We start from the raw sequence: 27445 nt of genomic DNA, 5'->3' as shown, positions 1-27445 counted from the left end.
CATGACTGTGGTCCCAACTGCCTTCAGGTCATTAACAAGCTCCTCCTGTGTAGTACTGGGCTGATCCCTGACCTTTCTCATGATCATTGATATCCCACAAGGCGAGATCTTGCGTGGAGCCCCAGACCGAGGGAGATTGGCAGTGACTTTGTGTTTCTTCCATTTTCTAATAATTGCTCCAACAGTTGTTAACTTCTCACCAAGCTACTTGCTTATTTTCTTGTAGCCCATCCCAGCCTTGTGCAGGTCTACAATTTTGTCCCTGTTGTCCTTAGACAGCTCCTTTGTCTTGCCCATGGTGGAAACATTGGAATCTGATTGATTGTGTGGACAGGTGTGTTTTATACAGCTACATAACAATGTAACGAGTTGACACAGGTGTTTTGGGTAAGATTAGGAGTGGAAAACTAACTGGTCTGTGGGAGCCAGAATTATTGCTGATTGGTAGGGGATCAAATACTTATTTCATGCAAAAATACGATAATAAATGTATAAAATTTATATGATGTTATTGTGGATTATTTTGTGATATTCTGTTTCTCAATGTTAAAATGTACCTATGATTAAAATTCTACACAGTTCCATTCTTTGTAAGTGGGCAAACCTACAAAATCAGCAAAGGATCAAATAATTATTGCTCCCACTCTATATATATATACCTGCAGACACTCATTCTTGTACCGCTCTCCAGCCCTTCAGCGAACAAACTGCCTTCTGCTACAGCCAAATATTTAATTTGGATTCATTAGTCCAGAGAACCAGCTGCCATTTTTCTGCACCCCAGTTCATGTGTTTTTGTGCATAGTTGAGTCACTTGTTCTTGTTTCCACGTCGGAGGTATATATATATATATATATACAGCTAGGAGGGTACACATACAAATAGATAAAACAAGATCAAAAATAAAATACAATACTTACAATGTGACTGAAATGTACACATTTTATTGCTGTCTAGAATTTAAACTCTGCACAGATGACGCATGACATTTTTTATGTGAGATGCCTATTCTTTTTCTGTTGCTTAATAGTAAGAAATGTTATTTTGTGTACAAAGAATTTACCCAATAATGGAAACCATCGCTGTAAAATACTTTGAGTGTCTAGAAGAGCACTATATAATTGCACTGACCTGTCTATCTACCTACCTGTGTAAAAGTTATCTTGTTATTAATTAGAAAGATGCAGACCATACAAAATGTCACTTAACATTTGGGTACATATTCTGCCCAATAATAAAACAGCAGCCACCCAGCATAAACGTTATGTCTGCATGAAATTTATGAACAGAAAATGTAGCGTATGATAGGGCATCAATTTCAAAATTAATTGAAAGGTGCTCATGCTAAAAAATAGCATGAAAAAAAGAATGTTAGGCCTATTTGAAATGCTATGTGTCTCTCGTGGTGTTAGCCTATTCCTATATTTTTCCAGGCGAGACCTCCTGAGATACAGGTTTGGCCTGCATCTGTTTCAAAGAAGCTGCTGCTGAAGTCAGGTAGGAACCAAATGAAGTACCCATCGAGATGGGATGACGCCAAATTTCGCAACCACACTCCTTTCCAGTAGATGGCGCTGGTAAAACCGTCCAAGTGGTATAAAGACCATGAAAGGCAAGTGTAGTTTAATCCCAATGCATTCATCCTTCCTGACATCCAGCGGTTTGTGTATGGCTTTACAGGAGAGTACAACAAACAGTCATTAACACATCTTATCTTTGTAAAGCTTTTGCTACCGCCAGCTGCATGCTTTACAAAGGCCAGTTTTTTTTTGAAACCTATTGTCGGTTCCGTCTTACGTCTTGTGCCAAGAAGTGTCAAGACTCTTGAAGAAGCGAAAATGTCAGACAACGGCGGTGCAACAGTCGGCCTGTTTTCCTACGAGATCCTCGTGCATGCGGTTGCGGGGGCGGTGGTAAGAGATTCCAAGACTCTATATATGGCAATAAAGCTACTTTCATGACAAGGCTAACAGGGCAATACTGTAGGCACACCATTCAACTAATGAAATAGCGATCTAGCTGTCGTAGCCTAACATGCAACTAACCATATCTGTGTTTGAAAATATAATTTAAATCTAACTGGCTAACGTCGTGAATTTGTCCTAGCATTAATGACTCTGGTGCGGTGATGCGGTCATTTGGCTAAACGGTGAAGGCTGTATAATGTCCATGTTGCAACGACTCTACTATGTTCCTACGTTTTATGTGGTATGGGCAATAAAGAATTTGTGTTCACTAAACCCCAAAATGTAATGTTAATCCAAATTCACTTCATTTAAACGTCACACGAATGCATCCCAATTAGTAGACGTGCTCAAAAATATTTGGCCTGATTTCCTCTATTGCATATTTGTCACACTGAATTGTTTCTGATCTCTGTGCTATTAGACAGAGAAACCAAGTAAACCAAAAACACATTATTAAAATGATTATATTTTCATTTATTTCATGAAAAGTTATAAAACACTGATGTGAAAAAGCAATGTAACAGAAGTTGATGCACCTGCATTGTATCTGAATATAATGCTGTATAATAAAGCCTAATGTATCACCATCTGTCTATAGGGCAGCATGACTGCAATGAGCGTGTTCTTTCCACTGGACACTGCTCGTCTCCGCTTACAAGGTAAGAACCACCAAAACACAGGGTGTCTGAGGACTACCAGTGCCTCTGAAAGGCGGATGGAGATGCATTTCTATAAGGTCACGGTGAAACTTCATGTGTTTTCCAAGCTCAGTGTTTCCCAAGCCACTCCTCAGGGACCCCCAGCCAGATCCAGGCATTTGATATGTTCTTCCACAAGCAACCTAATCACAATAAAATCAAGCCCTTAATTGGTTTCATCAGGTATACTTAAGATGGGTCATATCAAATACCTGGATCCAGCTGAGGGTCCCTGAGGAGAAGGTTGGGATCCACTGGCTACAGACATCTATTTGCCATCCTGGTGGCGACAATCCAATCACTGAACATACTGGTACCTAAAAAACAGGCTCTGGGTAACTAGTGTTGCAGTTTGATCACAATGCTCTTATTGAAAACTAGGAATGTTTAGAATAATGATGAAGTTTGATTTAAATGCTTTTATTAAAACTGCGAAATGGTTAGAATTGAGAATAAGTGAATAAGTCAGCATGAGTAATTGGAACTGTGTCTGCTCAAACACATTGAGCTGCAAAGTACAGTGCAGAGAACACTTAATCAGGTGTTTAAAAAGCCATGGCAGTGGATACGACCTGTTTTGACTAAGTGATGCCGGTCAAGCAATGTGTGTCTTTGCAGAGAAATGTTTTGAGTTAATGATCACCAGCCAATTTGCCTGCGTCATTATAGAGGCGAAAGGTTAAGACAGCTCAGCTTTCATAGAGTGACAGAAAATATTAAGGCAGGTTAAGAGAGACAATGTGATGTTATATGACAAATGATTGGTTAGCTATAATGTATAAAGACTAGGATACGTCCTGCTGTTACTTTGGAATTCTCTGGTCTCTTATATAGGAGAAACACTCATGCATGCATTCACCTGATTAATCTGAGCAATAGTGCCAGACCTGTTTTATGACAGACTGGGCAGTAAAGATGGCGCATCACTTAAGTTGGAGTGTGTGTTAACTGTGCTAACCCGAGAACCAAAGTACAAACTGTACATGCATATACTATACTTACTGAGTGGATCACATTTAAGAATACACTCAGTGATTCATTAGGTAGACCTGTACACAAGCTTATATACAGCCAGTGAGAGCAGAGAGGTCAGAGGACTGACTGATCGAAGCTGACAGGAAGGTGACAGTAACGCAACAATAACCATGCATTACAACAGTGGTATGCAGAACAGCATCTCTGAACACACAACCAAAAATCCTACAACAGCAGAAGACCAATAAGTCCAAAAAATAAGTCCCATAAATACCTAAAAGTGCTCACTGAGTGTATAGTTACACATTGTAGCTGCACAGGAATAATTGGTAGATCGCCAACAGCACAGGGTTTCCCAAACTTTCCATCTGAAGAGGCCAGACGATGATACCCAATACCCCATATAGACTACAGTACAGTGGCTATTTATCAAGCTAATGGAAGCATGTCTAAATTGTGATGTCACAAGACGGCATGAGCCGAAACTTGTCCGTCTTGAAAGTTGTAATCTTTTGCTTGATTCATCATTGGAATGCGGGCCTCTGTGCACCTTTTATCTTCTTGGTACAGTGTAATCATGAAATAATTTCATACTATTAAACTGGAACTTTTATATAAACGCTGTATTTTAAAAGGGAATTGCCATTTTGCTGAGTGCTCATAGATCCTTGTTTGGGCACACCTGCGTGGGCAGTATTTTTGCATACTTTTCCTGTGTGGAGTGTTTAATGCGTTCGTTCTGAATTCATCAGTGCAGGTGGGTCTGAACCGCAGCAATGTGTTAATGCTGATGTTGCGTTTTGTTTCAGTGGATGAGAACCGGAAGTCTAAGTCCACTCCTCTCATCCTGGCAGAGATTGCGAAGGAGGAGGGGATGTAAGTGCTTGACTGTTCAAATCAATTAAAAGAAAATCTGCCTTGTGCTCAGATATTATTGCTCTAAAGCTTTTCTAAGATTAGACGTGCAGTATAAAATGGCCTCCACTGGCTTCCTATTGCCGCACGCATCCGTTTCAAGGCTGCTAAGGGGACTGCCCCACCTTACATACAATCCCTGATCACTCCCTACTCCCCAGCTAGACCACTCCGGTCTGCCAGCTCTGGTCGCCTTATGGTTCCCTCTCTACGTGCACCTGGCGGTCGAGCTGCACGTTCACGCCTGTTTTCCGTTCTGGTTCCTCAGTGGTGGAATGACTTGCCTACCACTGTCAGAACAGCAGAATCCCTCCCCCTATTTCGACACAGACTCAAAAACCACCTTTTCAAACTCGACCTTAGTCCTCCCTCCTGATTTCCCCTGCCCCTCCTTTCTGATATCCCTATCCTTGTCTAACCCCCCCCCCCCCCCCCCACACACACTATGTTTAGAACAGCATTTCATGTGTATTTTGCCAGTTCTGGATGTGATGCTTTGACATATGGTAGAACCTATGCACTTGTAAGTCGCTTTGGATTAAAAGCGTCTGCCAAATGACTAAAATGTTAAATGTTAAATGTAAGAAATGACCATGATGGAGGGGAGCTTTGTTGCAGATGTCTGTCTGATGTCATTGAGTGTTTAGTCTCCTACAGCAACTGACTGGGTTTATGGGTGTATAAAAATTATTTGTCTATTTACAGTATAACTAGTGTAAAGATTTTCCAGTATGTTTACAATACTTTTTTGTCTGTTCGCCAAAATATTTTTGGTTTGTGCTCTGGGACCTGTGATTTCAACCTTGAGGGTTTGAGACTTTAGGTTCAGACCATTAGACCACTGTGCCCTGCTGTGCTTGTCCAGCCCTGATGTGGCTCATTGAGGGTAAAATCCTGTAGTCTGTTCATTGGCCTCCACCTCTTTTCAGCCTATCTCTGTACCGCGGCTGGTTTCCCGTCATCTCCAGCCTCTGCTGCTCCAACTTTGTGTACTTCTACACCTTCAATTCCCTGAAGAGGGTGTGGTCAACAAGCGGTGTCCAATCCAGTCCCAGCAAAGACCTGTTCATGGGCTTCATCTCTGGTGAGACCACGCCGACTTTCTACAGGCAGCACAGCTGTTATGGCAGTGTCATCTCAGTCGGGGCACGTTCAATTGGGAAAAAAATGTTGTTACTGTTTCTGTATTGAATGTGCTACGTTTTGCAATGGGCTTTGCTCCCTTTTGGTGGGTGTGTCAGCGGTGTAGCCAGAATCAATAATGATGCCATTCTACATCAGTCAGTCCGCCCTCGATTTGCAACTGGATGTTCAACCCGCCACCGTTTCTGTTTCCATAAATGCTTTGCAACGTTTTGTCGGGGCTGAACGTGGCCCTGGACTGTTTTCAGTGTTTGCGTTATTCACATTACCAAACATTGAGTTAAATAACTGGATCCTTGGGTGAACAGCTGGCACCTGGAGGATACCACAGAGTAGCACTGGATACAGTTCTCGCACATCTGCTGCTGCGTTTTCTTGACAGGAAACGGTGTCTCAGAACGAACCGCGTGAGTGTGCTGTGGTCTCTCCACAGGCGCCGTGAACGTGCTCCTGACCACGCCCATGTGGGTGGTCAACACACGTCTCAAACTGCAGGGCGCCAAGTTCCGGAACGAGGACCTGCACCAGACGCACTACAAGGGCATATTTGGCAAGTAATAGTCATGACAGAACTGTAAATAGTATTATTAATAAATGCAACAATGTGGTTTGTGTGCATTTGCTGTGCATGTTTGTAAGTGAATCGTGTGATAGGTTTGCACGTTTGGGTCGTGCGTGACAGTGGGCTCTCTTCCACAGACGCCTTCTCCCAGATTATCGCGAACGAGGGCGTGTCCACACTGTGGAACGGTGTGCTGCCCTCATTGGTCCTGGTCTTCAACCCTGCAGTGCAGTTCATGTTCTATGAGGCCATGAAGAGGAAGGCGGGGCGAGGGGGAAGGAAGGTAAGTCAGTCAGGTGGAAGTGCAATTAGACCGCTGTAATATTTAACGGCACCACTTACGGTTATGGAATAGAGTGGTGCAGGCTGTAATACTGAATAGTACATGCAGTAGTACTGAATTTGTCATGTTTTTTTCACAGATTTCATCGGCAGAGATATTTTTGATAGGGGCGGGAGCCAAAGCCATCGCCACCACAGCAACATACCCTCTACAGACTGTTCAGGCCATTCTGAGGGTGAGGAGCAGATAAATCACACTTCCATTGAATTGTGCCACTATTATAAATAATATTAATAATAGTATATACTAGCAGCACCAGTATAATAGTGACAGTAATGTAGGGGTCCTCGCACAGGGCTCCAGATTTATGTAGGGTCCTCGCATGGGGCTCCAAATTATGTGGGGATTTTACTCTCAACGAAACCGGGGCGCCAGTTAATGTTATGTAGCAGTATAACTGCAAAAAGTAATCAGTCTCATAAAATTACTGTTATCAGAAATATCTAACCACAAATTTAGTATTTTAATTAATAATTAAAATAACCAATATTAATGATTAAACATACCGATAACCTGAAGGTTGGAAGTTCTTCGAAAGACTGCTTTAACTCGGCTCTCATGTCTATGCGATTCCAAAACGGACACCGGGTTTTAATAAAATATATTTATTAAACAAACGTAAAACACAGAACAGATAAAATAACGGGAAGTTAGTAAGGAAATTTAGTAGGTTAAGTTAGGGCGTGTTTGTGGGCGCGCGCGATATATATGTAGCTAACCAAACACATTACAATGGTAGGATGGAAACACAGATTCACAAAAACAGTTAAGACTAAACTAAACACTGGCTATGCCTGAATGTTTGTTCTCTTACTGAGTCCATACGCATTGGATCCAAAAGACGTGCTGTCCTTATAGGAGCCGCGATGGTGCTGTGAATGCGTGTCCTGGAGAGATGCGCAGGTTGGGGCGTCTTAGCCGCGCGTTGTCGTCTGGTCCACTCGGTTGCTGGAAGGATGTTCGTTGCAGTTGTTCTTTGGTGAGCTTTGCAGGGGTAAATTGATGTAGCGTTCCGCGTACACCAGTTTCCACTCGCTATAGGCCACGAAGTTACCGCGAGGTAACTGGGTGTGTGTCCGTAGGCCTGGTAGTGCGCTGTGCAGCATTCAGCCTCTGTCCGAGTCTCGGAGCAGATGAGCTGAAGCGAATGGCCAAAAAGGGTGCGTCGAAGAGAAGAAGCAGAAGATGCAGAAGAGAGATCCCAAGAACGTGTCTTGCTCTTATACGGGACCGTTTATTGCTCCCGCCATTACGGGATTACGTCATTCGTGGTGGACGTCGCGGAATTTTCCTGTGGGAATGTGGAAGTTGTAGTCCCTACAGTAATAATAGTATTTGTCAGTGCTGGCAATGTCCCCAATTAAAATCGGAATCTTTTTAGTATTGTTTTGTTCAATGATTCTTATTCACGTAGGCAGGGCAGTTTGAGTAGGAGAACAGCATGACAAAAGATACCTCAGCTACATTTCACATCACTGAGCCACTCGCATATACCTGGGATATGTCACACTGAAGCAGCTCCTGGAACAGTGCTTTGAGCCAGTGGTTTCTGCTGGCTGATCCGGGGACAGCCCGTAGAACAGTGTTCTGATGCTAACTCTCTCGCAGTTCGGACAGTACAAAGCAGAAGGGAAGAGCGGCCTCCTGGGAAGCTTGCAGAGTGTGGTGTCCCTGCTGATGGACAGAATCAGGTCAGTAATGTGTACCTGCCAAGGAACTTTCACATTCAAAAGGGAAGTGATGAAGTTTATTAATGTTGTAAAGGGAAGTGTTGGCACTGAAGTTGAATAATGTTGTAAAGGGAAGTGTGTCAGCATTGATGAAGTTTATTAATGTTGTAAAGGGAAGTGTCGGCATTGATGAAGTTTAATGCCGTGAAGCTAAGTGTGTCGGTGCTGTGCTAACCTTTGACCCGGTTGACCTCTGGTTGCCAGGAGGCACGGGGTGCTTGGTCTGTATAAAGGCCTGGAGGCGAAGCTCCTGCAGACGGTTCTGACCGCGGCGCTGATGTTTGTGGTGTATGAGAAAATCACTGCAGCCACCTTCAGGGTCATGGGCCTGAACCGGAAACTGAAACGCTGAGGCCCCTACTGGACCTTCCTGGATCAGCACCGCCGCCGAACCCAGACTACCCTTTCTACCTTCTCTCTGCACGTGTACACAAACACACACACACACACACACACACACACAGACTGTATCCTTAGGAAAATAGTTTTGTCACTTCCTCCTAGAGAATAAGGGACTGTGAGGTGAGGAGCTAGCCTGGAGTTTCAGTATGGTGGCATTATTTTTTTCCTCCTTTGGTGCTGCACCTTAAGTGCCCCTTCCACATGTTTTTGGATTATGGGCACAAATGACAAAAAAAATAACAAAACCGTTATGCAAATATCGTGTTATACACAGCTGCTGACTATGTGAGAGTTTTCAGAGGACCGTTGTTGGAAGCCTCTTGGCTCGGTGCATGGCCTTGTTCCTGCTACAGCGTCTGTACAGACCCAGGCTTTATACAGAGCTTCTGCAGTGGGAATGCAGTGGGCTATACTTTTAACGTTTGTCAAATTATCAGCTGACGGGCCATCGTGTGACTGAACGGTCCTTTCCACACCTGCAGCCTTATCCGGAAAGTTCCCATAGGTGCGGTGCACATTAAAATGTGGCAGGACGTTAGCCTTTACGATTCACTTGTTCTGCGTTGTGTGTGAGAAAATGACTCGAACGATCTGAAGCGTCGCGTATTCTATGCCTTCTGCATATTTGCCTCTCGGAAGTGAGTGGTGGCAACAGTCATAAGCGCTGTCACCATAGCTTTATTTTTTACTAAACTGATTAAGCATTTAACTGTGAATTAAGCTACCAATTTAATGCTAGCCAGAGGGCAAGTGATGCTCCATCATAGGTATTACTATAAACTAGCCAGTCTCTTGGGTCCCTTCATTTTCCTTTGACTACAAGAAGTTTTGGTTAGGATACCAGGATTTACTGGTGCCGTGTTTGCTTATGAAAGGGCGTAAAATTTTAGGGAAAGGATACCTCAATGTTAAAAACACAGCCTCTTATTTGTCTATAGCACTGGTTCTTAAACTTTTTAATATAACTTATATACAACTTTCAGCGACTGTTCCAATACACATACTAGCATAACCTAGTTGACCCAACCCATCATTTAAAAAACACTGGCCTATAGTAATATGTAGCTCCTTTTGAGGAATTATTTTCAGGAAATAGAACATAAAATTAGGTTTATTTATCAAATAGATCTTACATTTTGATTGATTAAAATTGTCAGTAGCGTTTCAAAGTGTTCAGTGTCTCCCTTCCAAAACCATAATTATGATTTACTGTACAGTACAAGTCGGTTCCATGGTATCAAAACTGGTGACCTGTAGCACCTTGTATAACACCCGCCAGTCTGGACCCACAGAGCCTGTTTTGAGCCTGTTTTAAACCCGGCAGTCTGGGATCAGAAGCCACTTGCAGGCAAAGAATTCTGCATGTTAGTTTACAATTACAGACAGAAAGCTAATGCAATACTTACTCTACTTGAATTCATCTTAAAATTACATTTTGTATCTTTTAAAATTTATTTTGGTGTAATTTGTACTAAATTAACTGAATGTACTTTTTTGTTATGGATTGATTTATTGTTAGGAGAAATAAAGGGGTCACAGTTTGGAAAAGTGGTGGTCTGTTGGTGTCCTCTTCTGCCCTCTGAATTTCACTCCTCCAGCTCGTGTTTTTCCTCCCGTCTTCCCTGCTCTTTTATGGCTTCCAAGAATGACAAACAATAACTGGAAAACTGACCCAATACATAATAGTTTTTTTGGACTTTCATTCCATATTAAATGATAACAATAAAATGGGTACTATTGATGGAAAGTAACCAACCATTTATTTCTTGAACGATTTACAAAAAATGAAAAAAGCATGAATTTTTATATTTTAATTTCTGGGGATGGGGCTCATCACGTCCCGTGAATATATTTGAAAGGACGAGTGTCCGCAGTTTCCATGGTTACTACTTCACTGTTGATAGATACACATGCGACCGAAGGGTGATATTACACAGCTCAGCTGTAAGAATTGCAGTCCTCAGTGCCCCTGTGGGGTTTTTTTTGTAGCTATTCTACCTGCTGAGGGTGTGTGATTTCACTCACATACCAATCAGGCAGGAAGCAGTACTGCGTATCCCTGTGGATGGAGTAGGAGACTTCTCTGTGTGGCTCCCAGGAGAAGAGGTACACCACCCTGAGAGAGAAGAACAGGAAACTTCCTGTTTGGTGAGGATAAGCAGGTACATCACAGTCTGTTCTAACCTTATTGTAATGACACAGCTACAGCCGATTATGCCCCTGCTATACCAGGCAGCCACAGCCAAGCATTCCCAAACAGTAAGAGCAGAGTGCACATTCATCATAATCATCGGTCATATTTACCTGGGGTTGTCCTCCCTCACCACACTCCTGGCAAAAGACAGGAAGTCAGAACAGAAGTTCATGCAGACGGTTGGTTTCCAGCAGTTATATTCATTCTGCATGGGACAAAAGGTAATTGATTATGACTGATCCCTGAGAAACAACCTTCTGAATCTTCCTCTAAAGTGTCACATACTGTGCTCTTATGACCTGGTCAGGATGTGTTCACCCACCTTTATTAGCTGGGATATTTTTGAGGTCTGGTAGGTCTCCACAGAGACCACCACTCCGTCATCGTCACGGAAACCGGCGATGATTCGGGGAACTCCAGGTAGGAAAGACTGTGCCCACCACTTCAACAGCTTGTACCTTAAGATGTAGAAGCACTACTCAATGGTATTGCTTATATTTTCCAATCAGCAAGTTTCTGATTCCCTCCTAGCTTTTCAATAGCAGGTACTGGCCAATTGTGCAGACCACAAACCCCAGAATCTCCTATACATGCCATTGTACAAGGCCGTCAACCTCTACATATCTCAAATATCCTTCATAGCAACTATGGGCCAAAATGTATCCAAAAACTGGAAATATCCAATAAAACAAACATAAAATCCTAAATAAAAAAAACATCCATTGTCCCTAAGGACTGCCATCAGTTAACTGGCACCCTCTATTGGTTAACTCGTTATTGTTTTTATCTGCTGAGGCGTTGGAGCAGCTGATATTGGGTGTGTCCCAATGCTCAAAAAATGCTTCATCATTTCCTCCACTCATCTCCCCCGATAGTTCCAGATAGAAAGAGACAAGTGGATGAAAGGAGGATAAAAAATTTTTTGGAGTAGCTATTGGGACACACCCATGGGGGGCAAATGGAAGGTCCTCGCTCAATCAAGTGCCATTTTGAGGCCACAGCAATTACAGACCTGGCAGATGTGGAAAGGTGGATCCACAGGTGGACCATTTATACACCACGCGGTCTGAAAAAAAAGACTTCCGCAAAAGCTGCACTTGTGTAGCCACACTCCTCGCAAGGACCCGAGGAGACAAGGACAGATAAATCAAGTGACTGGAAAGAACCTGTGGAGAGTGGCCAGTAAGAGGCATAACTGTTGAACCTGTGAAAGTTGCTGCGCTGCTTGGGGGTGCAGATTTCAGCAGAGGTCTTGAGCTCCAGGTAGCAAGCGGGGGCAGGCGGGGCTTGGGGATCCCTGTCCCGGCAGTCCACCTCCCCGGAAAAGAGAAGCCGGTGAGCAGCTAGCCGTGTGCGCACCACCGTGCAGAATGCCTCGTTGGTGTTGACCACACCGCTCTCATCCGGACGGCCTCCAGGCTCAGCTGCACAGTAAAAATAAAATGGCAGCAATCCACCAGTGCTGGTGAGTCCACTGAACCAATGGTCCTCACTCCTGGTCCTGGAGAGCCACAGGGTGTGCTGGTTTTTGTTTTCACTTTAACATCAGCCACTAATTCAAATCCAAGAAACCAGGTGAAGTGAGTTCATTGATCAATTAAAGCAGTTAATTACAGTTAAGTGCTGAGTTAGAACAAAAGCCAGCACACCCTGCGGCTCTCCAGGACCAGGAGTGAGGACCACTGTGCTAAACACAGCTTTACCGACAAACATACAAACAGTCCCCTCCAAAAGTATTAGAACAGCAAGGTCAATTCCTTTGTTATACCATAAAGAAAATTGAGTTTGAGGTCAAAAGATGTCCATGATAGATCTAAATTTCAGGTTTTATTTCCTGGTATTTTTAACTAGATTTGTTAGACAATTTAGACACATCACCTTTTGTATCAGACAACCCTTTAGGAAAGCAAACATATTGGAACATGTGACTGGCAGGTGTATCTTGTTGCCCAGATGTGTCCGCATTCACATTTGCGTTCAAAAAGATAAACCAACATGAAGACTAGAGAGCTGTCTTTGGGAGAAAAGCTAGCCATTTTGAAGCTTAGAAAAGAGGGGAAATCGATCAGAGCCAATGCAAAAGCATTGCGGATAGCTTGTACAACAACTTGAAATGTCCTGAAAAAGAAAGATACTGCTGGCATACAGAGCAACAGACATGAAATAGGTCAACCAAGGAAAACAGCAGCTTTTGATGAGAAACATTGTGAACTGTGAAGAAAAACCCCAAAACATCAATCCGTGACAACACAAACAATCTCCATGGGGCAGTAGTGAAGGCACCTGAATCAACCTTTCGAAGAAGACTTGGAGAGCAGCATTATAGTGGCGACACCACAAGAAGCAAACCGCTCATCAGTAGTAAGAATCGGAAGGATTACAGTTGGAACAGAGAGTTACACTACAATTTGCAATTAAGTACAGCGATGAGCCACAAAGGTTTTTGGCCAAAGTGTGGAGAAAGAAGGGATCTGCTCATGATCCAAAGCATACAAGCTCATCTGTGAAGTACGGTGGACATGGCTTGGGCTTGCATGGCTGCTTCTGGAGTGGGCTCCCTAATCTTTATTGATGATGTAACTCATGATGGTAGCAGCAGGATGAATCCAGAAGTCTACAAAAACTTTATATCTGCCAACATAAAGGGAAATGTGTTCAAACATATTGGGAGGAACTTCATCATGCAGCAAGGCAAGACGATGACCCAAAACACACTGCCAACACAACAAAGGACTCCTTTAGGGATATAAAGTGGAAGGTTATAGATTGGCCAAGACAATCGCCAGACCTTAACCAAATTGAGCATGCATTTCACCTCCTGAAGAGAAGATTGAAGGGTACATTGTGCCTGGACAAGCATCCCAAAAGAAGAATGCACCAGTTTGGTGATGTCATTTGGTCGCCGGCTAGATGCAGTTATTGCTAGCGAGGGATATGCTACCAAATATTATGTGTTTAATTTACTTAAATACTCTCTGTTCCAATACATTTGCTCACCTCAACATTGGGTGGTCTGATGTCCAAGGTGCTATGTTCTAAGCAATGGAACATGTCTAGGTGTAAATACCAGGAAATAAAAGCTGAAATACTGAACTCTTGTCTCGTGTTCATCTTTTTATCTCAACCCCAAATGTATTCAGTGTATTGCAAAAACAAAGGAATTGGCCTTGCTGTTTCAGGGGACTGTATGTTCATCAAGTTTGCATCAAGTTATCTACCGTCCTCCAGGGCCCCTGGGAAACTTCCTTGATGAGCTAGACACCCTTCTCAGCTCCTTCCCTGAGGATGGCACCCCACTGATTCTCCTTGGAGACTTCAACATCCACCTAGAAGCCTCCCAGTCTGCCGCCTTCCTACCGCTAATCCACTCCTTCGGCCTCTCCCTGCAACACTCTCCTCCAACCCACAAGGCGGGCAATGTCCTAGACCTTGTCTTTGTGAGGAACTGCTCATGCTCCGATTTCACGGTTACCCCTCTGCATACATCTGATCACCACTTCATCTCATTCTTCCTCCCTCTTCCTCCCCATCCTCCTCCCCCTCCTCCCACCCACACTTCCTCAGCCCGCCGTAACCTCCGCTCCCTCTCACCCTCTTCCTTTGCCAGCACCGTCACCGCCTCACTCCCCCCTCTCGAATCCTTCTCCAAACTCCCCGCTGACTCTGCATCTGCCACCCTCCTTTCATCTCTCTCCTCCGCCTTTGACTCTCTCTGTCCCCCTGTCTCAAAACCACCTCGCACATCCCCTCCCAGTCCTTGGATATCTGACACCCTCCGTACCTCCAGGGCCAGCCTCCGCGCAGCGGAGAGGAAGTGGGGGAAATCCAGAGCCTGTGCCCTTGACCCTATCCCCTCTTCTCTTCTCCAAACTATCACACCTGACATTCTCCCATTTGTCACCTCCCTTGTCAACTCCTCCCTGTCTTCCGGCTGTTTTCCGGCATCCTCCAAGAGGGCCCACATCACTCCGCTGCTAAAAAAGCCTACCCTGGATCCCTCCATCATCCAGAACTACCGCCCGGTATCTCTTCTTCCTTTCCTTTCTAAAACTATAGAACGAGCCGCTTCTACTCAACTTTCTTCCTTCTTTTCTAACAACAACCTGCTAGACCCCCATCAGTCTGGCTTCAGATCGGGCCACTCGACAGAGACTGCGCTCCTCTCCGTCAGTGAGTCACTTCATGCCACACGAGCAGCCTCCCTCTCCTCTATCCTCATTCTTCTAGATCTCTCTGCTGCCTTCGACACTGTGGATCACTCCATCCTCCTGTCTGCCCTGTCAGCAACGGGCATCTGTGGCACAGCCCTGGACTGGATTGAGTCCTACCTCTCTGGTCGCTCCTTCCAGGTTGCCTGGGCTGGTTCGGTATCGACACCTCGGCCCCTCGCCACAGGAGTTCCCCAGGGCTCAGTCCTTGGCCCACTTCTTTTTTCTCTCTACACTCGCTCCCTTGGCCCTGTGATCACTGCACATGGGCTATCCTACCACTGCTATGCGGACGATACCCAACTCTTCGTCTCGTTCCCGCCGTCTGATACGCAGGTTTCAGCCCGTATCTCTGCTTGCCTGAGGGACATCCAGAGCTGGATGGACAACCACCATCTAAAGCTCAACCCAGGTAAAACTGAAATGATATTCATCCCTGCTAATACCTCTCCCCATCTGGATCTCTCCATTTCTCTCGGGGATACCACACTCACGCCGTCGCCCAGTGCAAGGAACCTCGGCGTGGTGATGGACAGCAGACTGTCCCTTTCCGAGAACATTGCGGCGGTGACCCGGTCTTGCAGGTTCTTCCTATACAACATACGGAGAATCCGCCCCTTTCTCACCCCCTACTCGACCCAGCTCCTGGTCCAAGCGATGGTTCTGTCCCGCCTGGACTACTGCAATTCCCTCTTGGCTGGCCTCCCAGCGTCCGCCATCAGACCCCTCCAACTCATCCAGAATGCAGCAGCTCGTCTGGTCTTCAACCTTCCCAAATACTCACACGTCACCCCCCTGCTTACTTCCCTCCACTGGCTGCCTGTCATGGCTCGTATCAAATTCAAAACATTGGTGCTAGCCTTCCAAGCAGTTAAAGGGTCTTCCCCAGCTTATCTGCAAAAAATCATCAGACCCAGACCTCTTCGTTCAGCCTCCACAGGCCGCTTGGCACCTCCCCCTCTCAGAACCTCCACCTCACGCTCACGACTTGTCTGTTCTGGCTCCACGGTGGTGGAACGAACTCCCCGTTGAGGTCAGAACTATAGAATCTCTCCCCACCTTCAAGCGCAAGCTGAAGACGCACCTCTTCAAGCAGCACCTCTCCCCATCCCTCCCTACCTCCCTGTGAACCTTAATTGTTGTCTCTGTGACTTGCTTTGTGTATCGGTATTTTTAGTTGGCTAGTTAAGCAGTGTTTGGATAGTTAACTTTGGTGACTTTTGCTCTGTTTGTTTAAAAAAAAAAAAAAAAAAAAAAAAAAAGGCCCTTGTCCTTATCTTTGTTGTACAGGTAGCAGTTGAAATTGTACTTACCTCTAGGGTCTTTCAGCGAACTTATCCCTGGTTATGGGTATGCACTTTGTTGTACGTCGCTCTGGATAAGAGCGTCTGCCAAATGCCAATAATGTAATGTAATGTAATCACAAGTGCATGCATTTGTACCCAGGTATGCCAAAAAAAAGCAGACTGCCCTACCTGCACAGGTGTACTGCTCAAACTTGTAGCCCCAGTACATCATCTGTTTGTGCCTCTCTGAACGGGTCTCGCGATCCCAGCGGGTAGTCTCGGTCTCCACCTCGCTCATGTACAGAGTGCCCTGTAGCCGTGTCACCGCCAGCATCCAGCCCTCCCTCGTCTCGTAAGGTGTGGTGAGCAGCTTGGTCAGGTGACCACGCCATGTGATGAAATCAACTCCCAAATCACTGTCAACAGTGAATTTACAGTATGAACAGAGAATCTCTGCAAAATCAGCAAATAGTATCAACACCATATTGGCCTACATAATATAATGAATAAGTTTATAATAAATTACATGTTTCAGCTTAGCAGAACAGTGAGATTGTGGATTTTATAAAGTTAGTAGATTTAACTAATACAATTCACAGTTGTCTACTCCTAGTACTGTTGAACAATGTGCAAACATGCAATATGCCCCTTACAATCATGGGCATCGTAAAGGAGTGTAGGTTAGGACGACTCTATTGACCCGAACTGTCAGGAGCCCTCAAACATAGGATTTTCAGAGGTGTTGGGATGTGATGTATTTTCATGGGGCCCAAAATTCCTCCTTACCATGCTGGGGATGACCCGGTCGCTGCGGCATGGGAGACCTCAAGCTTGGATCTGTTCGCCAAGATCCACCTCAGAATATGGTCAATTCCCTCCTTCACCCCCTCATTCCTCCTCATATACCGCTCAGGGTAACCGTCACTCAACTTGAAATGTGGACTTTTCTCTGGTTCCACGTAGTAGCGCAGCTGCCTGTCGTCGTTGTAAAACTTGCGCTCCGAATCGAGGGAGAAACACCCAACTTCCACCGGCTGTTTGTACAAAGGGAAATCCCTCTCGTATAGCTGCCGCCTTGTGCTCAGGGTCTGGGCAGGGAAAGAAGATATCGAGGCAGCAGCAGGTATGCTGGCGGTACTGTCCTGAATGGGTCTTATCCGTTTATGTTGAGCAAATTCTCCACTGGAATCTTCACGATCCCTTTTCAATGATGAATGCTGGCCATAATAGTTTTGGTGCGAGGAGAGCTGCCTGTTGTGGCGGTTCATTCTTTATTTAAAATAACCCGATTCGCAGATGAAAAATGATCTAATTACCCAGCTAATGGTGTTGGCTGTTTACGTTGCGGTCTGTGCCGCACCAAGCATGTTGAGCCAAATACATGATCATGCCGCTAAAATGTATAGCTAGTCTTGGTAAAAGTTCACTGCTCAGTGTTTAGAATGTAAATATTTGCTACTGACTTTCTGGATCATTTTCTCAAGTTTTGAGCGTGCAAGGTAAAAAGCTAATAACATTCAAACTTGTTCATAGGAACATAGGTCAACATTTCCTGGTAAAAGATTAAAGCACAAATGCACGGTATTACCAAACTGCGACATGTAAGGTGATGATTGCTGTAGGATGTTTTCTAAACAAAAATACACAGAACAAGCCCAAGCAAACAAGATAAAACACTACTCGAGCTTACTGCGCGCTTAAATTCCGTAACTGCGCAGACCGACTGTTGTATATGTCATAGATATGTATGATATAACTATCAACGAGCACCAATTGAGAGCCAATCCATACGATATACTTATCTGTTGATGCAGTCTGTTGCCCAGAAGTTTATTCATTTACAGGTTTACACCACGTAAAAGTTGCATATCGCCCCCTACAGTCTGGAGTATAGATCTGTCAACTAAAATACGTTTTGAGTGCTCAGACAAAATCTGCTAAATAAAGATCTTTGAATAAAGATCCAACTTTCAGCGACGGTTCCAATACATATACTAGCATAACCTAGTGGACCCCGGTGACCCGATTTGGGTCTCGACCCATCGTTTAAGAAACATTGGTTTATAGTAATATGTAGCTCCTTTTGAGGATTTTTTCTTCAGGAAGTGGAACATAAAATCAGTTTTATTAATTAAATAGATCTTACATATTTAAATAGATATCGCAGTCAATCAAAATGATTGATTGAAAGTGTCAGTAGCGTTTCAAAGTGTTCAGTGTCTTCCTTCTAAAACCGTACTTATGATTTACTGTACAGTACAAGTTGGTTCCATGGTTTCAACACTCGTAACTGCAGCACCTTGTTTTACACCCTGCAGTCTGGGATCAGAAGTCACTTACAGGCAAAGAATTCATGCATGTTAGTTTACAATGACAGACAGAAAGCAATACTTCCTCTACTTGAATTCATCTTAAAATTATATTTTGAGATTAACATCTTTAAAACATTAATTTTACACTTAAACGTAAATTTTAGTGTCATTTGTAATTAACTGAATGTAATGTTTTGTTATGCATTGAGCCTATTGTTAGGAGAAGTTTGGGAAGGTGGCGGTCTGGTAGTGTCCTGCTCTTCTGCTCCTCCAGCTTGTGTCTCTCCCCCTGCTCTTTTATGGCTTCCGAGATGTTTCACAAACATAAGAATGACAAACAATGACTAGAAAACTGACCCAATACATCATACATTGTTTTTTTTTACTTTCATTCCATATTAAATGATGACAATAAAATTGGTACTATTGATGGAACGTAAGCAACAATTTATTTCTTGAACGAACAAAAACATTTTAAAAGCATGCATTTTAATATTTTAATTTCCGAGGATAGGGCTCATCACGTCCCCTGTGATTACATTTGAAGGAACGAGTGTCCGCAGTTTCCATGGTTACCACTTCGCTGTTGATAGATACACATGCGACCGAAGGGTCAGCTCAGCTGTAAGAATTGCAGTCTTCGGTGCCCCTGTGGGTTTTTGTAGCTATTTTACCTGCTGAGGGTGTGTGATTTCACTCACATACCAATCAGGCAGGAAGCAGTACTGCGTATCCCTGTGGATGGAGTAGGAGACTTCTCTGTGTGGCTCCCAGGAGAAGAGGTACACCACCCTGAGAGAGAAGAACAGGAAACTTCCTGTTTGGTGAGGATAAGCAGGTACATCACAGTCTGTTCTAACCTTATTTTAATAACGCAGCTACAGCCGATTATGCCCCTGCTATACCAGACAGCCAGCCACAGCCAAGCATTCCCAAACAGTAAGAGCAGAGTGCACATTCATCATAATCATTGGTCATATTTACCTGGGGTTGTCCTCCCTCACCACACTCCTGGCAAAAGACAGGAAGTCAGAGCAGAAGTTCATGCAGACGGTTGGATTCCAGCAGTTATATTCATTCTGCATGGGACAAAAGGTAATTGATTATGACTGATCCCTGAGAAACAACCTTCTGAATCTTCCTCTAAAGTGTCACATACTGCGCTCTTATGACCTGGTCAGGATGTGTTCACCCACCTTTATTAGCTGGGATATTTTTGAGGTCTGGTAGGTCTCCACAGAGACCACCACTCCGTCATTGTCACGGAAACCAGCGATGATTCGGGGGACTCCAGGAAGGAAAGACTGTGCCCACCACTTCAACAGCTTGTACCTTAAGATGTAGAAGCACTACTCAATGGTATTGCTCGTATTTTTCCATCTATTTTAGTGTGATCAATAGCCACATACAGTATTTGTGTGAAGTGAAAAGATTTGGGATATTCAGGAAAGTTTCTGATTCCCTCCCAAGGACTCGAGGAGACAAGGACAGATAAATCAAGCAAGTGGAAAGAACCTATGGAGAATGGCCAGTACAAGGCATAACTGTGTTGAACCTGTGAAAGTTGCTGCGCTGCTTGGGGGTGCGGATTTCAGCAGAGGTCTTGAGCTCCAGGTAGCAAGCGGGGGCAGGCGGGGCTTGGGGATCCCTGTCCCGGCAGTCCACCTCCCCGGAAAAGAGAAGCCGGTGAGCAGCTAGCCGTGTGCGCACCACCGTGCAGAATGCCTCGTTGGTGTTGACCACACCGCCCTCATCCGGACGGTCCCCAGGCTCAGCTGCACAGTAAAAATAAACACTGTCACCTTCCACCTGCGGTCCGTGTGGTGCATAATCATACCAACTGCCCAGCAAGAAATGGCAGCAATCTAGTGATTGGTCCTCACTCCTGGTCCTGGAGAGCCACAGAGTGTGCTGGTTTCTGTTTTCATCTTAATATCAGCCACTAATTCAGACCCAAGAAACCACATGAGGTGAGTTCATTGATCAATTAAAGCAGCTAAGTGCTGAGTTACAACAAAAGCCGGCACACCCTTAGAATTAGAACATATCTCCTTCTGTATCAGACCACCCTTTAGGTGAGCAAAAGTATTGGAACAGCTTGTTGCCCAGATGGGTCCGCATTTGCATTTGGGAGATGCGGACCCATCTGGGGAGAAAAGCTAGCCATTTTGAAGTTTATAAAAGAGGGGAAATCGATCAGAGCCATTGCACAAGCATTACAGATAGCTTGTACAAGAACTTGGAATGTCTTGAAAAAGAAAGAAACTGCTGGCATACAGAGCAGCAGACATCAAACAGGTCAACCAAGGAAAACAGCAGCAGTTTATGACAACCATTGTAAACTGTGAAGAAAAACCCCAAAACATCAATCCGTCATATCACAAACAATCTCCACAGGGCAGAGGTGATGACATCTCAATAAACTGTTCAAAGAAGACTTAGAGAGCAGAATTATAGAGGCTATACTACAAGAAGCAAACCACTCATCAGTTGTAAGAATCGGAAGGATTACAATTTGCAAAGAAGTATAGAGATGAGTCTATAGAGAAGTTCTGGAACAAAGTTTTATAGACTGATGAGACCAAGATTAACCTCTACCAAAGTGTGGAGAAAGAAGGCATCTGCTCATGATCTAAAACATACAAGCTCATCTGTGAATCACGGTGGAGGAAGTGTTATAGCTTGGGCTTGCATGGCTGCTTCTGGAGTGGGCTCACTAATCTGTATTGATGATGTTAGTCATGATGGTAGCAGCAGGATGAATCCAGAAGTCTACAAAAACAAAAACAAACAACTGAAAAAGGCTGCAGTAAAAGCCTGGAGGAGCATCACAAAAGAAGAATGCAACAAGTTTGGTGATGTCAATGGGTTGCCAGCTTAATTCAGTTATAGCAAGCAAGGGATTTACTGAAATACTCTCTATTCCTATATTTTTGCTCACCTAGCATTGGGTTGTCTGATGCCAAAGGTGCTATGTTATAAGCAGTGGAACACATCTAGATGTAAATACCAGGAAATAAAAGATGAAATTCCAAACTATTCAGTGTATTGCAAAAACAAAGAACTTGCTGTTTCAATACTTTTGGAGGGGACTGTATGTTCATCACAAGTGCATGCATATGTACCCAGGTATGCCAAAAAAAAAAAGCAGACTGCCCTACCTGCACAGGTGTACTGCTCAAACTTGAGGCCCCAGTACATCATCTGTTTGTGCCTCTCTGAACGGGTCTCGCGATCCCAGCGGGCAGTCTCGGTCTCCACCTCGCTCATGTACAGAGTGCCCTGTAGCCGTGTCACCGCCAGCATCCAGCCCTCCCTCGTCTCGTAAGGTGTGGTGAGCAACTTGGTCAGGTGACCACGCCATGTGATGAAATCAACTCCCAAATCACTGTCAACAGTGAATTTACAGTATGAACAGAGAATCTCTGCAAAATCAGCAAATAGTATCAACACCATATTGGCCTACATAATATAATGAATACGTTTATAATAAATTACATGTTTCAGCTTAGCAGAACAGTGAGATTGTGGATTTTATAAAGTTAGTAGATTTAACTAATACAATTCACAGTTGTCTACTCCTAGTACTGTTGAACAATGTGCAAACATGCAATATGCCCCTTACAATCATGGGCATCGTAAAGGAGTGTAGGTTAGGACGACTCTATTGACCCGAACTGTCAGGAGCCCTCAAACATAGGATTTTTAGAGGTGTTGGGATGTGATGTATTTTCATGGGGCCCAAAATTCCTCCTTACCATGCTGGGGATGACCCGGTCGCTGCGGCATGGGAGACCTCAAGCTTGGATCTGTTCGCCAAGATCCACCTCAGAATATGGTCAATTCCCTCCTTCACCCCCTCATTCCTCCTCATATACCGCTCAGGGTAACCGTCACTCAACTTGAAATGTGGACTTTTCTCTGGTTCCACGTAGTAGCGCAGCTGCCTGTCGTCATTGTAAAACGTGCGCTCCGAATCGAGGGAGAAACACCCAACTTCCACCGGCAGTTTGTAGAAAGGGAAATCCCTCTCGTATAGCTGCCGCCTTGTGCTCAGGGTCTGGGCAGGGAAAGAAGATATCAAGGCAGAAGCAGTTATGCTGGCGGTACTGTCCTGACAGGGTCTGATCTGTTTATGCTGAGCAAATTCTCCACTGGAATCTTCACGGCCCCTTTTCAGTGATGAATGCTGGCCATAATAGTTTTGGTGTGAGGAGAGCTGCCTGACAAATTATCTAGTTACCCAGCTAATGGTGTTCGCTGTTGATGTTGCGGTCTGTGCTGCACCAAGCATGTTGAGCCAAATACATTATCGTGCAGTTCATACAGCTAGTCTAGGTAAACGTTCACTGTTAGCTACAGTGTTTAGAATGGAAGCTAATAATGTTCAAACTTGCTCACTGTAACATAGGTCAACATTTCCTGGAAAAATATTAAAGCGCAAATGGACGGTATTACCAAGATGCGATATGTAAGGATATGATTGCAATAGGATATTGGATGTTGAAAATAAAAACTGCTAAATAAAGTTGTATAGATAAACCCGCTTACTTTCTAGAACCACTAAATGACAAGATTTCTGCCAAATCAGATCATCAGTCTGAAATGAAAGGATAGGCCTATATGGTTATAGGTTTCATAGTTTGTCTTCATTTTGACAGGTAGTTCTGAGACTACACTGCTGCAGAATGCACAGCTGCATGATACAATTAAACAATTAAACATCCTATCGTGCTCATATATAAAAATACTGTACAGGCCTAATTGACCTCGATTTTGGATCAATATGGCAAGGAAAATATGTAATTCACTTTGAAATAGGATTCAATATTGGTACACAGACGGCAGGAGCTACAGTCACAAAGACTGCTCAGCTGGATAGTGTTTCAATAGGAACAGTGATTATAGAGACATCTGCATTTATTGCAGTAAATTGGGTTGGGCATTGTAGTAAAAAGCGCACGTTCGTGATGCTCGTGAGTTGACTTCTAGAATCTATGCCAAGTCTTACTGAAACTGTTCTGGCGGCTCATTGCTGATTTCGCAGACACAGATTTTGAATGGAGATTCTCCTTTTTTGGCCAGGGCTAACTTGATCTGTGTCTGCGAAACCAGCTAACGAAACAATTTTATGTGTTCGTTTTTTCTTTAATTTTATCACCCTTTTGGGTCTATCTTTATCCAGTCTATTATCATCCATTGTTTATACTCCAAACAGTAGAGGGCGGTATGACACATGACGTCAGTTGTAAGGATACCATAAAACAAATGTAGAAAAATACAAACAGCTGGAGTGCTTTCCTTTAAATTGGCTGGGCCCACTATCGTTATCGCTGGATTCTCTTCGTAGTTTTCTTGACTTCGCTAAAATTACAAAAGAGGGGTTATGTAAAATAATTATTTTAAGCAATACTTACGTTATTCCAGAAAACATTAAGGTAGCGGTTATTTAAATCGGCTTGCGAACTAGCCGCAACGAATACCGAAGCTAACGTTTGCTACTTTAAATTTAATTTGCGTTATTATTAGTATTAGCTACATTTCAGCGATGAACAGAAAAAGGGCGCTGATCTCGGATATATTCACATTAAAAAGACGAAAGATCGGTACAGAGAAACGTTTTGGATCAGAAGAAAATGGTGATAACAGAGGTAACTTAACCGTTAGATAAGTCGTGTTTAACTTTTAAGTGGATGTTCTAGCTTGCTAGTCATATGTTGGGGAAAGGACTTGACAAAATAAGGTTAACGTAGACTCACTGTTCCGAACATGACACAGGTAAGCGGCCGCTTCCACCAAAAGTTAACGTTCGTTCAATTGTATTTTTCTCCTAAGGAATGTTGTTTATGATTCTGATTGCTTATTGCCCATCCCAGACACCAAAACACTTTGCTTTATACGAATTGGACCAATAATTATGGAGAGAACGACAAATAACTTCCCTGTTCGAAAGACCGTGTTAACTCACAATGTTCCGAACAGCACCTTCAGCACAACTACAGTTTTGTACTTTGTTAGGCAAGCCTGCCGGGATAGTAGTGTCTCGTTAGCAACAGCTTCCCCATCACACTGTCACAGGGGAGCACCATTACCATGTCAAAGTATGCTGCAACGGATCGCGTCCATGTCTCGTACCAAGTTTTGAAACTCATGAAAATTAAGGAATTATACGTTACACACACACACACACACACACACACACACACACACACACACACACACACACACACAAATAAAGCAAAGCTCATCTGGAAGTATTTTTGTTTATTCGTCGTTTCACCGTTCGTAAAATCGTGAGGTAACTCGGTGTTCGGAACACGTCTGCGATACTTGCCAAGTATCTTGAGGTAGTTGACTAATTTACAAACATTTTGTCTTCGCCAATGGGTTGGTCTTGTCCGTGTCTGTCTAAATGCAGAAGGACCACTTGATGTCAAGGCGTCCCTGCAGTACCTCATGACACTCTTCCCCCGCAAACTGTTCAACGATACACTGCCACCAGTTGTCATGAAGCACCAGCTGTACAGTATACACGACGACAAGACTCAAGTTGACCGACAGCTGGTAAGTTCAGCTTTGGCATTTTTCCTCACTTTGTCAAATGTCAGTGTGTAACATTTTTGATGAAAGCTGAGCCGTAGCCTACTTACCTGCGTGGTGTCTTCATGTCCTGACATTGTCGTTTCTCTGCTGTTGCTAGAATGAGTTAAGGGAACGCGGAGAGTTGCTGATGTTTCAGCTCGGTTTCGATTCTGAAACATTCGGCCTTATATTCACATCGGACTACAGGACTAAAGTCCTTGCTGGGGAAGCTGGAAGACTGACGCTGGGCACCGTGGAGAAGTTCTTGGACACCGTATTGTCCTGTTGCTCAGAGCTCAGCTTCAACAAAGCCATCATGCACAATAAGTTTCTTTTCACGGACATGGAGATAACGTATGAAACCAAGCTTTTCGTAGTTTTAAAGTGTATACCCGTAGGTTTCGTTTTTGGTTGATTTGGTGACGTCTGTGGTCACAAGTTGTGGTCAGACATCAAATACCAGAGTTCCATTCGAAACGAAACTTCAGAGCACGTAAGCTCTTATCAGGGCTGCGTTTCCCGAAGCCTTCTTAACGCTACGTCGTTCGTAAGTTATAACTTAAGCTTGTACCTTAACGTTTCAGCATGTTTCCCGATACGTTCTTAGCTAAGTATACCTTCTGTAAGTAATACTTTCGTAAGGTTGGTCTGGACCACTTTTGGCTGTAGCTTATCGATGTCAGATCCCTCCTCTAGTGGCCACCACTGTTAGGACAGCAAGCCTCTGAAATGAGCTGTTGCTCTTAGTTTCATCTCAAGTTGTTAAGCAATCTACCAATAATTCTTCAGTTGTAGTTTGCTAATAATTTAGTTGTTTATAATTTAATAATGTAGTTACTAATATAACATACTAATGGGAGTGTTTTCATGCACAGAATAAAATTATACATTATGATGGATGTATGTTGCACTTCATTGCACATGTAGCGTAATTGCCTTTTAAATGATATCTATAAACTGACGATTTCCCACTCTCTCTGTAGGCTGGAGCGATGTTTAACCATAGTTCTTTGTTGGAAAATAATGTTTATATATATATATGGTTGGATAATTCACTTTGTAAGTTTTGAATTCTATCAATAAGTTCTCACCAATCATAATAAATGCAATATTTGTTAAGTATTCTTGCAGTGTGTGATTTATAAAGAACACTTATTTTCTCTCTCAAAGCAGTCAAGCAGTCGCTGCATGGAGTGAATAATCGATTGTGGAGCCGTCGATGGGCCTAGGAACGTCGCACGTAGAAGCTATGCCTTAAGCAACTTCCTAAGGGATAGTTCGGGAAACACGCATAGGAAAGTAAACAACTTTAGTAAGGTATACCTTTCGAGTCTTCGTAAAACGTTAAGAGACACGTTATCGGGAAACGCGGCCCAGATCAGTGGTCTCAAACTTGTTGCCATGGATACATTCCAATGTATCATTCAGCCTCATGCATTTCACTGCATTAAAGAGTATAAGCAACATGTGTTAGACAAAACACATCACATTTCACTCAATATACATTATGTGCAAACCTACAGCCATTATTCAGCAAATACTTTAACCAATTAGGATCTGAGGCTGGAATAAAAACCAGCATACACATGGCCCTCCATGGCACCAAGTTTGAGACTAGTTTTAGATAATCCATAACAGATTACACATCTCAGGATGTAGTTGCACATTTCTGCATGTCTGTCTCATACATTTAACAGTCTTCAATTTAAATTTATTCAGGGAGCTTGTGAAATCGGGAGTGCTGACCGTGAGAGATGCAGGCAGCTGGTGGCTTTCCATTCCTAATTCGGGAAGATTCACCAAATACTTCATTAAGGGTAAGTTTCAGTCAGAGTTAAGAGCCAGTTGTCCACTGTGAAATTCATAACTGGCTGACTAATCTGCTGCATTATGGTTTTCTTCAGGACGCAAAGCAGTGCTGGGCATGATCAGAAAGTCGAAATACGGAGAAGTGTTACGGTCAGACTTGGAGAGCAGGCGGACTCCGGCCCAGATCAAATTTCACATAAAGTATCACATCCATGACATCATTGGCGCAGACCTAGTGGAATGGTAAGAGTGTTTGGTGTTGTGAGGGTTTGTTTAGGTTAAGTAAACTGCGTGCACCACTCTGCAGCCACTAAACTGT

At 43.7% G+C, this 27445-nt stretch overlaps 3 protein-coding genes across 5 annotated transcripts; 1 reads left to right on the top strand and 2 right to left on the bottom strand.

Annotated features, from left to right (window-relative positions):
- Positions 1-1639: 1639 nt before the first annotated feature.
- slc25a17l (solute carrier family 25 member 17-like) lies at positions 1640-10283 on the top strand. The gene is made up of 9 exons (XM_061223919.1): positions 1640-1913; positions 2566-2626; positions 4450-4516; positions 5485-5639; positions 6132-6248; positions 6398-6543; positions 6683-6778; positions 8212-8294; positions 8538-10283. The coding sequence occupies exons 1-9, from the start codon at positions 1839-1841 to the stop codon at positions 8683-8685; spliced, it is 948 nt and encodes a 315-aa protein (XP_061079903.1). The 5' UTR covers positions 1640-1838; the 3' UTR covers positions 8686-10283.
- A 193-nt stretch (positions 10284-10476) lies between these two features.
- Positions 10477-18133, bottom strand: LOC133114473 (decapping and exoribonuclease protein-like). Of its 2 annotated transcripts, none has more exons than XM_061223918.1 (6): positions 17210-18133; positions 16613-16839; positions 12134-12353; positions 11252-11387; positions 11040-11134; positions 10477-10876 (listed from the first exon to the last, which is right to left on the bottom strand). In XM_061223918.1, the coding sequence occupies exons 1-6, from the start codon at positions 17689-17691 to the stop codon at positions 10768-10770; spliced, it is 1269 nt and encodes a 422-aa protein (XP_061079902.1). In that variant the 5' UTR covers positions 17692-18133; the 3' UTR covers positions 10477-10767. The 2 variants fall into 2 exon arrangements, with proteins under 2 accessions (XP_061079902.1, XP_061079901.1); XM_061223917.1 differs by having other exon boundaries at positions 10477-10851.
- Positions 18134-19161: 1028 nt separating this feature from the next.
- Positions 19162-25966, bottom strand: LOC133115191 (decapping and exoribonuclease protein-like). 2 transcript variants are annotated; one of them, XM_061224977.1, is made up of 7 exons: positions 25386-25966; positions 22494-22795; positions 21897-22123; positions 20291-20510; positions 19932-20067; positions 19720-19814; positions 19162-19552 (listed from the first exon to the last, which is right to left on the bottom strand). In XM_061224977.1, exons 1-7 carry the CDS (start codon positions 25494-25496, stop codon positions 19444-19446), a joined length of 1200 nt encoding a protein of 399 aa, XP_061080961.1. In that variant the 5' UTR covers positions 25497-25966; the 3' UTR covers positions 19162-19443. The 2 variants fall into 2 exon arrangements, with proteins under 2 accessions (XP_061080961.1, XP_061080959.1); XM_061224975.1 differs by having other exon boundaries at positions 19162-19527; positions 25386-25958.
- Positions 25967-27445: the final 1479 nt, after the last annotated feature.

The sequence above is a fragment of the Conger conger genome, chromosome 16 (assembly GCF_963514075.1).
Source record: "Conger conger chromosome 16, fConCon1.1, whole genome shotgun sequence".
Lineage (NCBI taxonomy): Eukaryota > Metazoa > Chordata > Actinopteri > Anguilliformes > Congridae > Conger > Conger conger.
This window is presented reverse-complemented; position numbering and strand designations above follow the sequence as displayed.

Excerpts from the sequence above, each read along its gene's own strand:
- LOC133114473 (XM_061223917.1), bottom strand. The coding sequence starts at position 17,691 with ATGAACCGCCACAACAGGCAGCTCTCCTCGCACCAAAACTATTATGGC. Across the intron at positions 11,388-12,133 it reads CAGCGCAGCAACTTTCACAG|GTACAAGCTGTTGAAGTGGT; the intron begins GTTCAACAGTTA and ends CTACATCTTAAG. Across the intron at positions 11,135-11,251 it reads AAATATCCCAGCTAATAAAG|AATGAATATAACTGCTGGAA; the intron begins GTGGGTGAACAC and ends TGTCCCATGCAG.
- slc25a17l (XM_061223919.1), top strand. The coding sequence starts at position 1,839 with ATGTCAGACAACGGCGGTGCAACAGTCGGCCTGTTTTCCTACGAGATC. Across the intron at positions 6,249-6,397 it reads GCACTACAAGGGCATATTTG|ACGCCTTCTCCCAGATTATC; the intron begins GCAAGTAATAGT and ends TCTCTTCCACAG. Across the intron at positions 6,779-8,211 it reads CTGTTCAGGCCATTCTGAGG|TTCGGACAGTACAAAGCAGA; the intron begins GTGAGGAGCAGA and ends ACTCTCTCGCAG.
- LOC133115191 (XM_061224975.1), bottom strand. The coding sequence starts at position 25,496 with ATGTTTCAGAATCGAAACCGAGCTGAAACATCAGCAACTCTCCGCGTT. Across the intron at positions 22,124-22,493 it reads ACCGGGTCATCCCCAGCATG|TGATTTGGGAGTTGATTTCA; the intron begins GTAAGGAGGAAT and ends CACTGTTGACAG. Across the intron at positions 19,528-19,719 it reads GTGAGGGAGGACAACCCCAG|GGTGGTGTACCTCTTCTCCT; the intron begins GTAAATATGACC and ends CTTCTCTCTCAG.